At 39.2% G+C, this 14,170-nt stretch overlaps 3 protein-coding genes across 5 annotated transcripts in view; all 3 read right to left on the bottom strand.

Annotated features, from left to right (window-relative positions):
* LOC127639481 (uncharacterized) overlaps window positions 1-11,823 on the bottom strand; it is a 52,713-nt gene extending 40,890 nt beyond the window's left edge. Inside the window, exon 1 of the mRNA XM_052121532.1 lies at window positions 11,778-11,823. Coding sequence (XP_051977492.1) covers window positions 11,778-11,823 — 46 coding nt within the window. The remainder of the gene's footprint in view (window positions 1-11,777) is intronic.
* The window catches only part of LOC127639583 (natural killer cell receptor 2B4-like), a 73,180-nt gene that overhangs the window by 28,782 nt on the left and 30,228 nt on the right, over window positions 1-14,170 (bottom strand). The window lies entirely within an intron of this gene.
* LOC127639580 (hepatocyte cell adhesion molecule-like) lies at window positions 3,904-10,245 on the bottom strand. Of its 2 annotated transcripts, XM_052121664.1 has the most exons (7): window positions 10,026-10,245; window positions 6,555-6,895; window positions 5,409-5,741; window positions 4,759-5,058; window positions 4,539-4,655; window positions 4,262-4,344; window positions 3,904-4,125 (listed from the first exon to the last, which is right to left on the bottom strand). In XM_052121664.1, exons 2-7 carry the CDS (start codon window positions 6,571-6,573, stop codon window positions 4,063-4,065), a joined length of 915 nt encoding a protein of 304 aa, XP_051977624.1. In that variant the 5' UTR covers window positions 6,574-6,895; window positions 10,026-10,245; the 3' UTR covers window positions 3,904-4,062. The 2 variants fall into 2 exon arrangements, with proteins under 2 accessions (XP_051977624.1, XP_051977623.1); XM_052121663.1 differs by lacking the exons at window positions 6,555-6,895; window positions 10,026-10,245 and adding an exon at window positions 6,008-6,146.

The raw sequence follows: 14,170 nt of genomic DNA, 5'->3' as shown, positions 1-14,170 counted from the left end.
AGTTTGGGGTTTTATAAGGTTTTGATACCATAGTTTTACTCCCATTCTGTGTTAAAACAAGGAAGTTGAACATCGTGGAAACACGTGTAATTCAAATACTGAAGAGGTGTTTTGGCTCGTTGTCTCGCTCTTCCAGTTTTACCAGAAAGTAAAAGACTTTACCAGGATTTTTCCAGAATAACTCGACTTGGATTTTTCTTTTCAAATACTTGATTCAGTGATGAATGTGAGAGTTTTAACCATTTCTTGTGATGTTGGAACGTGTTTTCAGCTCATGAAAAGAGAAAAATCAAAGATAAATTGTACGAGACCATATGATATAGCCCACTGGTAAATTATGTACGGATTTTCGTGAGATCTGGTTTTTTATTGATCTGAGGTAAAGAAGCGCTCATAGAACCACAAAACTCTCACCTGAGCGGAGAATGGCATATTTTTGTGCTGTATGTGTTGTGAAATGTCCAAATCCAGGCGCTAAATGACAGATTTCCTTCTTTGTATTCTGCAAGTTCATCCTTAATCTCATGTTTGTTTAATGTAGAGTTTGATCAGCAGCAACATCTGTATAATATATCCATTTAATTCAATAAAAATTCACCCTGCTTCACTTCTGACCTGATGCCTTTGTTTTTAAATCTGTGAAGAATTCACATGAATTAATTTTCCAGTAAATATATTTACTGAAGTCAGGCCGAGGGTCATGTGAGAACATACCTCTCACCCACATGCAACTGCAACACATTCAGACTAACTGTATGCATGTATGGATGTGTGCGTGTGTGTGTGTGTGTGTGTGTGTGTGTGTGTGTGTGTGTGTATGTGTGTGTGTGTGTGTGTGTGTGTGTGTGTGAATGTGGTTCTACAGTATACATAAATATACTGCAAATATATATAAATGAAGATCTACATATATGCTGTATATTTATACTGTAAAAACACCACACAAGTATCACTTTGATATAAACTGAGCTTGTATGTGCCAGATGCACGTCTAAAGTTCATCACGTTCTTTGTCTCTGCATACCAAAGAGAGAGAGAGAGAGAGAGAGGTCAGATTCAATGTAACATAACTCCCCTGAGAGTTAGGAACTTTTTATCTTTTCTGCATACCAAAGAGAGAGAGAGAGAGAGAGAGAGAGAGAGAGAGAGAGAGAGAGAGAGAGAGAGTTTTTGAGTTTCACAACAAATTTATTGAATCATAAGAGCAACCTCACAGTATAGATTTTAAATTATAATCACATTTTCTACATTTTTGTGTTTCCACATAACATGATTTCTTCTACACACACACAATACTTATTCCAATCCCAAAAAACAACATTCCATCCACAACTGTGCAAATAGCTTCATTATACACCCACCTTTTTGTTTGTGTGCTTTTATTTTGAAATTCTTGTTAAGTTCCTGTTTCCTAGTCATGTGATGTCCTGTTTTCCCTCCGTCTTCATGTGTCTTGTTTTCATTGTTTGATTACTTTGTTATCAGTTCTGTTTTTTTTTGGCTTATGTTTCCCCATGTCCATGTATTTAAGCCCTCATGTTTGCCATTGTCTCTTGTCTAGTATTGATGGTAACACAGTGTTACATAGCTCTAGTGATGATGATAGTTTGTGTAACAGAGCCCTAGTCATGTCCCGTTTCCAGTCTATGTCTAGTTTAGTTCGTGTTCACGAGTAAATAGGGTTTCTTGTATCATCATCATCTTTTTGGTAATAAATCTGCACTTGGGTCCTACACATTGTCTTTGTCATTGCCATTGTCAGCTACACAGCGTTACACCACCGTTGCAAAACATTTTCATAACCATAAATCAACTTATAAATCTTAAAATCAATCAGAACCCGACATTTCACCAAAATTTTAAAAACCATCTCGACTTTCTGCCCTTCTCTACCTTCTAACTTTTTATCCTTGTAATATAAATAACTATTTTATCTTGTCCAATTAAGAAGTTTAGCAAAAGACTTTCACTTCTTTGGGATGCTCTATAACTTGGACCAAGAATGAAGCTCTGAATGGAGAAACTTTCACCGAAATGAAAAGACATTAATTTAAGTACACTAAACAAATTATTCGATCTTTAACATTCTAAAAAAGCAGTGAAAAATGTTTCCCTTATTTTACAGAAAGGACACTCATCCGACACATTAGATTAGATTTAGTAGTATTCACAAATGCTTTTACAGCAATTGTCGTGCAGTATTATACACTGAAGATCACCGGTGCATTTTACTAATGGTGGTTTGTAAACGATTCTCCATACAGGTTTTACATCATCTTCCAACCCCAGTTTTCTCTCCACACTGTATCCCTTTGTTCCTTAAGAGTTGTTTTATTTAAAACCTATACACAACATTTATATAACACTTAACTTTGAGCATCTTGAAAATTCTGATTCTCCAGACATTCCAAGTTGTTCCAATTCAACAATGTGTTCAAGCTCATATGATAAAGGTTTCAAATGTTTTTGAAAAAGGACCGCTACACCACCACTAGATGAACTTTCATGACATAAATAACTTCCCCATCCCATTCCATCTTCCAGTCACTTTCATTTTTAACATCACTATGGGTTTCTTGAACCAACATCAAATCATATTTCTTTTGTCTTATTAGTTCAAAAAGCATTACTCTCTTCCTGCTTTCTTGTGCACCATTTATATTGAGTGTGCCCAATCTTATTGTACTCATAAAATAATTAATAAAGACCAAACATTGACAAACCAACCACAAAAACCACACAAGAAAAATAAAGAAATCATTCTGTTTTAAATTCATCATTCAATATATTCAGTTTCTGCTTTTGCACAATTTTCTTCAATCTATGTAAGCGCAGCGTAGTTCTAGACTAGCAGCTGTACATCATCGCACCATTAGCTGGCTAACTCCCAGCCAATCACATGTAAGTCATTGCTTTATAAGTCTGCTCACAATCTATCACATTGCTGTTTCAGTGTGCTAACACAGCAACCTCCACCACCCCACCACCACCTGTTGAGTCCCGTCCTTCACGGGGGTAGGCCCCTTTCGAGCCCTTAGAGTCAGTTGAGCTGAAAGCCCTCTCCTTGAAGACGGTCCTCCTGACTGCGCTCACCTCCATCAAGAGGGTTAGGGACCTGCAAGCATTCTCTGTTAGCGATACGTGCCTAGAGTTCGGTCCAACACACTGTCACATGATCCTGAGACCCTGGCCGGGCTATGTGCCCAAAGTTCCCACTACCCCCTTTAAAGATCAGGTGGTGAACCTAAAAGCGCTGCCCCGGGAGGAGGCACACCCAGCCTTGTCATTGCTCTGTCTGGTACATGCTTTGCATATCTACTCGGGGAGCTTTAGATGCTCCGAGCAGCTCTTTGTCTGTTTCGGGAGACAGCAGAAGGGGAACGGTGTTTGTCTCCGAACAGAGGATTGCCCACTTGAGGATTGCATCCCTGACGGTAGACCCGTGTCTCCTCTTGGTCAGAGTCCCCTCTGCAAATGCCGCCACGATATGCTGAAAAGGACAGCAACATTTTCTCGTATTGTACATATTATACAAATGATCAGTTGGCATAAACAACATGCACATAAACACTTGCTAAAAGCTACAACAACTGATACTGAAGTCACTCACCACAAAGGAAGAACCGCACACAGACGAGAGCAACTCATTCTGACACTTAATAACTGAATTACACTTCACTAGAAACACATGTATTAAACAAACTCATTCAAACTTTAAGATGAGCTTTCACACACTTGTGTTGACGTTATGAGGTTCATTTGTGGATGCACAAAGAAAACTTGGGTTATATTTCACCTGCACTAATTTAATTCAAACACACACTGTTTAATTTAACAGCATATTTATTTCAAACAGTTTTTAAAAGTGGAATATTGTTATTAGATTCATGAATTTTCTTCATTTTTACATTAAACCATTTTTGTTCAACCAATTCTAACTATTGAAAAACATTTACAGTTCAGTTATTAAACATATTTTTCAGCAGGACATTTAGCCTAAACTGCAATTATATTTATTTTATTAACACTAATAATGATGCAGAACAGCTGCTGTGTTGAGTTTCATTGTGTTGTGTGTTGATACGTCACAGCATTCACAGTTGTGTTCATGAACTGATTTGATTTCTATTAAGAGTAAAAGAGAATCATTAAACACAAACTGATCAAACAAACACAATCATTGCAGATATTAATAAAATATTCTTATAATTGCACATTGAAGCACTTAATCAGACACTATCATGAGTAATGAATCACTGACCTGTGACAGATCTGTCATCTGAAGACTGTAATAGATGATCTGTGTGTATTCTGTCTTGTTTTGTGTCACTTTGATTGTCTGATCTACAAACACAAACACATGTGAGTCAGTGTGAGATTAACATCAGTTACACAAACATCACTGACCTCATCAGCAATTATCTATAACAACAATTCAATCAAATAGAAAACAATAATAAGAATAATAAAACTGTTTATTAACCTTATTTTGGCACTTTTTTATGCAGATTTTTTGATCAGTTACAGATAATACTTGCCCAATTGTCTTTGTTTTCTACATTTCCTGCAGCAACAGTAAATCACACATGCAGACACGAACACCGGGACGACAGCAACTATTATCAGCCGTATATGATATGAGCACTGAACAGATTCTGTAATGAACCAAGAGATAAAAAGTGTCCCAATGTGACTTCACCCAGAAACAACACCAGAAAAATATCAATTACAGTTCAAAACAATGTAGAATAATCACACCTGAACACATCTGACAGACTTCATTAATGTCGAGATGTTTAATCTGGTTTCTGATGGGATTGTTGATCACACAGCTGTAGATGTTGTTCTCCTGATATTCCACCTCCAGAGGTAGAGAGAGACTGCTGTTGAGATCAGACACACTGATGGAGGACAATAAACTGTTTCCTTTGTACCAGGAGAGAGTCACATGTGCCACATTCTCCACTGAACACACCAACACACATTTAGAGCGTGACGATCTCTCTGATGATGATGATGATGAACAGTTATTGGTAATGTCAGGAACAGGAAGAGGAGCTGGAAAACATGAGATGAAAGCATACTGCCATCAGCACTAGTGCATCTTGGGGGATTTTTTAACCTCCAAATCAGTTTGTTCATGAGCTTGTAATCAATGAATAATAAACGGATCAATTAAGACTGGTTAAAGATCCATTATGTGTTTAAAATGAAAGTCAATCATCAGTCTGTGGTGTTTTACAGTGTGTCCAGCATCTGAACAAACTGATCACTGATCAGCTTAATGACCAAACACACACTGACTACTCACAAGACTTTATTCCAGCCCACCGCACACAAGTTTAGACATGAAATAAAATCAATAAACACTCATGACGTGTATAACATGACTTCTTCAGTTTACTCACCGTATACAGTAACACTGAATCTCTTCACTGAAGTTCCTCCATTGCGGATCATCTCAAGCTGATAAAGTCCAGTATGAGTGATTGTGATGTTCTTGATGGTGAGAGATCCAGTCTGATTGTTCAGTTGCAGTTTATCTCTGAATATTTCATCATTACTGACCCATATATAGTTTATTTGGTCACTTTTAATTAATTGAGCTATTCGAATGTTTCGAGGTCCAAACCTCCAAAGTATCTGATAATCTCTCTGTACTTCAGTAATATTAGTGTGTAGAGTGACAGAGTCTCCCTCCAAAACTGTCTTCAATTCATCTGAATTATCACACAAAACATCTAAAACACACAAAGATTTCAGAAATAAAACACCAAATCCTGTTCAACCCCAATTACACTGACAATAACAAATTACAACAACCATGTCAAATTTAACTCTGAACAAGCCAAATGAATAAAGAAACTCTAAATATCACCTTTTTGTTGTTTATCAGATATATGATTAGTCATAAATAATATTGTGCAATGTAAAAAGTGTTTAAATAAAACACACACACACACACACACACACACACATAAACAGAAGTAAAATTAACCTCACTTACATTTTGTGATGAACATACACAGACAGAAGAAAGCACTGTGTGACATCATAATATTCTTCAAAAGTTTGAAAAGTCAAACTCCATCTGACACGATAGTGAACAACAGAAAGTCAAGAAATAATCCGACAGTCCGCTTTCTCAAAATCTCAAACTATAAACGCAGAACATCCTGATCACAAACATCCACACCTGCCTCAAACATCTCTCATCAAATCATGTGTTTGAGTTCAGACTCAATACTCTAAACTGACCTAAATAAAGAAGACCACAGAAACACTTTGACTCAGAAACAGAGTAGGTGGTGTGTCAAAGTCATGAAGATCCTGGTGTGGATTCTGCAATGAGTTATTCATTATTTTCGATATTAAAAGCATGCTTGATCCCCCGGCATGACGTACATAATGCCTTGCACCCCGACTGCCCACGTCCTGGGAGGAGACAGGAGGGGAAAAACAAAAAACAAAGGGGATACACGGGTGGGGCGAGGGAAAGGCCAACACGGAGCATCAGAGAGAGAGGAGAGAGAGAGAAAAATAAACTCACTCACCGGTTCTCTGATGCGCCATCTCATGGTCCCCGATCACTCCTCCACACTATCAGGCGGACGACAGCCACTCCTCCTCGGGTGGACCGGAGTCAAACCTCCGACACCAAGCGGACAGAACGCCCCTTCACTTTTCTGGCAGCACGTGGGGACACTCCTCCGCCCCTGGCAGCGACTCCACTGCTCCAGGTGGTCAGGGAGTCCCAGCTCCCTGACAACCAGACACACTGAGACAGCATTCTTGGATGGTTCATGTCCGCACTGTGAGAACATGACTATGGCCACGTTGTGATCACAGCTTTCCTTCCTCAGAGTCACTCCGCACCCCACCTCGGTTCTGCTGCCTGGGGACACAAGACCACAACGGTTAGCACTGGTAGCGATTTGGGGACTTCAATGGAAGAAACTCCGCTGGGAGAATCCACACGGACCTCCCATTCCCCAACACACTCGTGTGCCCCGGTTGAGTTCTGGTATGACCAGATGGCCCACCTCAGAGTGGGTTTGACATCTCATTTGGCACACAGGAGGAGGATGAGATATCGATAGCGGCATCAGAGAGCAGGCTGCTTCAGTCCGATCGCGGAGGATTCGGCTGGGCTGCCTCCTTCCACCCAGTCTGAGGCTGATGCCAAACTGACGGCAATGCTTGCCTGAGCTGCCATGAGTGTCGGGCTAGAGTGGAACCCTCCACCCCGTCCTGAACCCTCACGGCTTGATGATTGGTTCCAGGGGTCGGAGCGCCACTCACGGCCATGCTCCGCCCTGGTGCCTTTCTTCCTGGAGGTGCATGAAGAAATTTCAAAGATGTGGTGTATAGCTTTCACTGCCAGGACCAGACTTTCATATTCTGCTGCTCTCACCACCCTCGACGGCGTGGCTAGGGGCCACACGGATGTTCGCCAGATGGAGCAGGCGATTGCGGTGCACTTGTGAACCATCCTAGGTTCCCACCCAAGGCCTGTAAGACTATGTCGTCTCTGAAGGTGGAGGCTTATAGTGCTGCGGGGCGGGCCGCCTTCACTCTGCATGCTCCTACAGGTCCACTAGGCCAAGGCATTGAAAGAGCTGCACGAGGGTGGTCCTTCACGATTGGTTTGCCGCGGTAGACCTGAAAGACACGTACTTTCATGTCTCGATCCTGCCTCGTCGCAGACCGTTCCTTCGGTTTGCCTTCGAGGGTCAGGCTAATCAGTTCAAGGTCCACCACTTCGGTCTGTCCCTGTCACCTTGCGTCTTCATGAAGGTCGCAGAGGCAGCCCTTGCCCTGGAAAGTGGGCTTCTGCATCCTCAACTATCTCGATGACTGGCTGATCCTAGCTCACTCTCGAGATCTGTTGTGCACACAGGGACCTGGTGCTCACCCGCATCAGCCGATTGGGGCTTCTGGTCCACTGGGAAAAGAGCAAGCAGAGCATCTCTTTTCTGGGAATGTAGTTGTACTCGGTCGCTATGACTGCTTGTCTCACAAACGAGCGTGCACACTCGGTGCTGGATTGCCTGAAGGCATTCAGGGGAGAACAGTGGTCCCTCTGAAACTATTTCAGAGGCTCTTGGAACATAAGTCATCCTTTATGCCCCTCGGATTGATGCATATGAGACCGCTTCAGCAATGGCTTCAGACTCGAGTCCCTAGATGGGCATGGTGCCACGGCACGCATCGCGTGGCTTTCAAGCTGATCTGCTGAAACTTGTTCCGCCCTTGGACGGACACAGCATTTCTACTGGCAGTGGTTCCCTTAGAGCAAAAATACACGAATTGGTTTTCTTCCCGAGGTGAAGACCCACAGAGTTGTGCAGTCAGGTCAGTGCTTTCCTTCCTGTAGGAGAGATTGGAGTGGCAGTTGTCCACCTCCACCTTGTGCCCAAGGTTCCCACTACCCACTTTAAAGATCATGTGGTAAACCTTCAAACACTGCCCTGGGAGGAGGCACACCCAGCCTTGTCGTTGCTCTGTCTGGTACATGCTTTGCATATCTACTCGGGGAGCTTTAGATGCTCCAAGCAGCTCTTTGTCTGTTTCGGGGGACAGCAGAAGGGGAACGGTGTTTGTCTCCGAACAGAGTATTGCCCACTTGAGGATTGCATCCCTGACGGTAGACCCGTGTCTCCTCTTGGTCAGAGTCCCCTCTGCAAATGCCGCCACGATATGCAGAAAAGGACAGCAACATTTTCTCTTATTGTACATATTATACAAATGATCAGTTGGCATAAACAACATGTACATAAACACTTTCTAAAAGCTACAACAACTGATACTGAAGTAATACTGTATTTAACCCACCATAGACAGTAATGTTGAATATCTTGTATGAGATGCCTCAGTTGATGACAGTTATTTTATAAAGAGTGTTTGATTCTGAATTTCGGATGGTGAGAGATCCTGTCTGTATTTCTATAAGCCGTCTGTCTCTATTTATCTCATTATTATCATATATAAAGAGAATACGATTAATGATTTCAGCTATTTGAGTCTCTTCAGGTCCAAACATCCACAGTATGTGATCATCTCTCTGTATTTCAGTAAGATCAGTGTGTAGAGTGACAGAATCTCCATCCATCACTGACACTGACTTCAATCCATCTGTCAATTTAACTCCACATTTACTGATAAAAAGTGCAAAACTATTAAAAAATTATTTCTTAAAGTCACTCACCACAAAGGAAGAACCGCACAGAGAGGAGAGCAACTCATTCTGACACTTAATAACTGAATTACACTTCACTAGAAACACATGTATTAAACAAACACATTCAAACTTTAAGATGATCTTTCACACACTTGTGTTGACGTTATGAGGTTCATTTGTGGATGCACAAAGAAAACCAACATTTTCCACACACACACACACACACACACACACACACACACACACACTCACGCACGCACACACACACACACATTTACTGACCTCAATAACAGCAGCTAAACAGGGTTTGTGTGCATGTGTATTTATTAATGTCAGTGTAATGACACAGAAAACTTGAGTTATATTTCACCTGCACTCATTTAATTCAAACACACACTGTTTAATTGAACAGCATATTTATTTCAAACACTTTTTAAAAGTGGAACATTTTCAGTTTTTGTTATTAGATTCATGATTTTTCTTCATTTTTAGATTCAAAGATTTTGTTCAACCAATTCTAACTATTGAAAAACATTTACAGTTCAGTTATTAAACATATTTTTCAGCAGGACATTTAGCCTAAACTGCAATTATATTTATTTTATTAACACTAATAATGATGCAGAACAGCTGCTGTGTTGAGTTTCATTGTGTTGTGTGTTGATACGTCACAGCATTCACAGTTGTGTTCATGAACTGATTTGATTTCTATTAAGAGTAAAAGAGAATCATTAAACACAAACTGATCAAACAAACACAATCATTGCAGATATTAATAAAATATTCTTATAATTGCACATTGAAGCACTTAATCAGACACTATCATGAGTAATGAATCACTGACCTGTGACAGATCTGTCATCTGAAGACTGTAATAGATGATCTGTGTGTATTCTGTCTTGTTTTGTGTCACTTTGATTGTCTGATCTACAAACACAAACACATGTGAGTCAGTGTGAGATTAACATCAGTTACACAAACATCACTGACCTCATCAGCAATTATCTATAACAACAATTCAATCAAATGGAAAACAATAATAAGACTAATAAAACCGTTTATTAACCTTATTTTGGCACTTTTTTATGCAGATTTTTTGATCAGTAACAGATAATACTTTCCTGCTTGTCTTTGTTTTCTACATTTCCTGCAGCAACAGTAAATCACACATGCAGACACGAACACCGGGACGACAGCAACTATTATCAGCGGTATATTATATGAGCGCTGCAGAGATACTGTAATATCTGTGATATATGAGATAAAAAGAGTCCCAATGTGACTTCACCCAGAAACAACTCCAGAAAAATATCAATTTCAGTTCAAAACAATGTAGAATAATCACACCTGGACACATCTGACAGACTTCATTAATGTCGAGATGTTTAATCTGGTTTCTGATGGGATTGTTGATCACACAGCTGTAGATGTTGTTCTCCTGATATTCCACCTCCAGAGGTAGAGAGAGACTGTTGAGATCAGACACACTGATGGAGGACAATAAACTGTTTCCTTTGTACCAGGAGAGAGTCACATGTGTCACATTCTCCACTGAACACACCAACACACATTTAGATGAACTTTCAGATGATGAAGAACATCGAGAAGAGACTCCGGTGATGATGGGAATGGGCAGACGAGCTGGAAAACATGAGATGAAAGCATACTGCCATCAGCACTAGTGCATCTTGGGGGATTTTTGAACCTCCAAATCAGTTTGTTCATGAGCTTGTAATCACTGAATAATAAACGGATCAATTAAGACTGGTTAAAGATCCATAATGTGTTTAAAATGAAACTCAGTCATCAGTCTGTGGTGTTTTACAGTGTGTCCAGCATCTGAACAAACTGATCACTGATCAGCTTAATGACCAAACACACACTGACTACTCACAAGACTTTACTCCAGCCCACCGCACACAAGTTTAGACATGAAATAAAATCAATAAACACTCATGACGTGTATAACATGACTTCTTCAGTTTACTCACCGTATACAGTAACACTGAATCTCTTCACTGAAGTTCCTCCATTGCGGATCATCTCAAGCTGATAAAGTCCAGTATGAGTGATTGTGATGTTCTTGATGGTGAGAGATCCAGTCTGATTGTTCAGTTGCAGTTTATCTCTGAATATTTCATCATTACTGACCGAAATAAAGTTTATTTGGTCCCTTTTAAAGATTTCAGCTATTCGAGTGTTTCGAGGTCCAAACTTCCACAGTATCTGATAATCTCTCTGTACTTCAGTAATATTAGTGTGTAGAGTGACAGAATCTCCCTCCAAAACTGTCTTCAATTCATCTGAATTATCAGTCAAAACATCTAAAACACACAAAGATTTCAGATATAAAACACCAAATCCTGTTTAACCCCAATTACACTGACAATAACAAATTACACCAACCATGTCAAATTTAACTCTGAACAAGCCAAATGAATAAAGAAACTCTAAATATCACCTTTTTGTTGTTTATCAGATATATGATTAGTCATAAATAATATTTTGCATTGTAAAAAGTGTTTAAATAAAACACACACACACACACACACACACACACACACACACAAACAGAAATAAAATGAACCTCACTCACATTTTGTGATGAACATACACAGACAGAAGAAAGCACTGTGTGACATCATAATATTCTTCAAAAGTTTGAAAACGTCAAACTCCATCTGACACGGTAGTGAACAACAGAAAGTCAAGAAATAATCCTACAGTTCGCTTTCTCAAAATCTCAAACTAAAACCGCAGAACATCCTGGTCACAAACATCCACACCTGCCTCAAACATCTCTCATCAAATCATGTGTTTGAGTTCAGACTCAATACTCTAAACTGACCTAAATAAAGAAGACCACAGAAACACTTTGACTCAGAAACAGAGTAGGGGGTGTGTCAAAGTGCATGAAGATCCTGGTGTGGATTCTGCAATGAGTTATTAATTATTTTCGATATTAAAAGATTTAGTTGATCATGGTTTAAACATTGGGGGGTTATACTTGCTTGTTTTGTTACCTACCCCCATCCCCCCCGGAATCTACACCCCAGATTTAAAGCCGTAAATAAATATAAGTGAGGGCCTGTCAAAAGCCCCTTAGGAACTATTGATTTTATGAGTGTTTTGTATTTTAATGTCTGTTCAATACACTTCTGCATCACGTGTGCTGGTGTGTCAGAAACTACATGCATCTGATAGATCTCTCATACTATTCAAATGTCAAGAGCTCCCTCTGGTGTACATATACAAATTATACCAACATGTGTTTGAAACTCCAAACTACCTGAGATCTTTTTTCATTTTCATAATTTCCATTTTTATTAAGCCACAATTAAAATAAATTGTTTTATTATTAGTCCAATGTTTACTGTAGCTTGCATTGTGAAAAAATACATGATAAGAGTAAATGTGTCACATTCTTCTTTATTATTTTTTATTATGCAAGTGACCGCTTGTACTGAAGGATTCGTTTACTCCATTGCTTCAGTAGTGTTAATATATATATATATTGAATCCTGTCAACATAGTTAGACAAGTGATTAGATCAGGGGTGCCCAACACGTCGATCGCTAAGGCAATGCTGGTAGATCGCACAAAATTTAAATGTATTTCGTTAAATTTTAATACAAATAAATATAATGTTTTTTCCATATTTTAGTTTCTGTTTGACTTGCACTTGACGAGTACATTTTGACCAGGCGAGATTTTTGTTTATTCAGTTGCCATGACAACTAGGTTCGCGCCTTCCAAGGGCTTCTGAGAACAGAGCGCGAAATTGCGATGCTAGCAGTTTTTGAGGCTAGCTACCAGCAGCTAATGCCCGGATTATACAAAACTGTCTGATTCAATTCAGTGCAAGTCATCAGAATAAGGTAAATGCCCTGGCTATTGTAATCTATTGTGCTGTAGGTGTTTTGGGTTTCGTTTTAAAATTGAATGATATCAACATTGAACATTATTATATATTTTTTTATTAATTAGAAGATGAATTCCATGTAGGCATAAATGCAGTAGTCCCAACAAGCATTTTTTTTTTTTAAACAAAACTGTTTTTTTTAGTTGGTAGATCGTATTGAGTTGGTCATTCAAAAGTAGATCATCACGTAAAAAAGTGTGGGCACCCCTGGATTAGAAGCTCCTCACCTGCACTAGATTTCAATTGTTGTCAAGAGCTCCCTCTTGTGTTCACCTTGTAAACTCACCACAGTCTGCATATGTTAAATGCTCTAATAAATCTGGTTAAAATTAGACCAGCTGAAGATCAGAGTTTACACATATACAAATTCAACTTAATAAGTTCACAGAGTAACAGTGGACTACCAGTGAAGAAGTTTAGCAGCATTACATCATCTCCAGTAAAACCAGCTGCACAAATCCTTGTTACAAGCCTCGTGTTTAGATGCATATTGTTGCTAACAGTCAATAAGTGTCATATCAATCATAACCTTGATGCAGTGTTATTATAGTTAACAAAAACAAAAACTAAACTAAAAATTTTCTCAAATTAATTTTCGTTTTTGACATAATATGGTGAATAAGGGCAAAGTGGGACAATTTAGGAAATGTTTATTTTCTTGACACTTTGTATTCTTATACAAACAACACATAAATTAAAATGATACCTTTGAAGAAAGCTTCAGATGTCTTCCACCTTAGTCAAAAACAGACATTTCTGAAGATCCTCTATCGACCAAATCCCAGATGCATTTAAGCAGCAGGGCCTTCTGGTAAAGTGGGACAGAGGAAAACTGGTTCTCTAGAAAAAATAATTTTTATATTTTCTTCTACACTTTCACATCATAACATTAAGTTCATATTTACTTGTTTATAATCTTTACAAGATTTACCTCAAATTTCTGTCATTTTCTTTACCATTTCTTTTCCCACCAGTGGTCATGAAATGAGTTCTTCCACACATCCCGAAGTGAAAATCATCCATTTAAACCTCAAAAAGATCCAGGCCATCCCAGATGTGTATGACTT

Source organism: Xyrauchen texanus, chromosome 48 (assembly GCF_025860055.1).
Source record: "Xyrauchen texanus isolate HMW12.3.18 chromosome 48, RBS_HiC_50CHRs, whole genome shotgun sequence".
Lineage (NCBI taxonomy): Eukaryota > Metazoa > Chordata > Actinopteri > Cypriniformes > Catostomidae > Xyrauchen > Xyrauchen texanus.
The sequence above is the reverse complement of the archived record's forward strand: the minus strand, read 5'-3'. Positions and strand labels throughout refer to the sequence as shown.

Coding starts and splice junctions, on each gene's coding strand:
- LOC127639580 (XM_052121663.1), bottom strand. CDS start 6,056: ATGATGTCACACAGTGCTTTCTTCTGTCTGTGTATGTTCATCACAAAA. Junction 4,656..4,758: donor AGTCTGTCAGATGTGTTCAG/GTGTGATTATTC, acceptor GGTTCATTACAG/AATCTGTTCAGTGCTCATAT. Junction 4,345..4,538: donor TAGAAAACAAAGACAATTGG/GCAAGTATTATC, acceptor TTGTGTTTGTAG/ATCAGACAATCAAAGTGACA.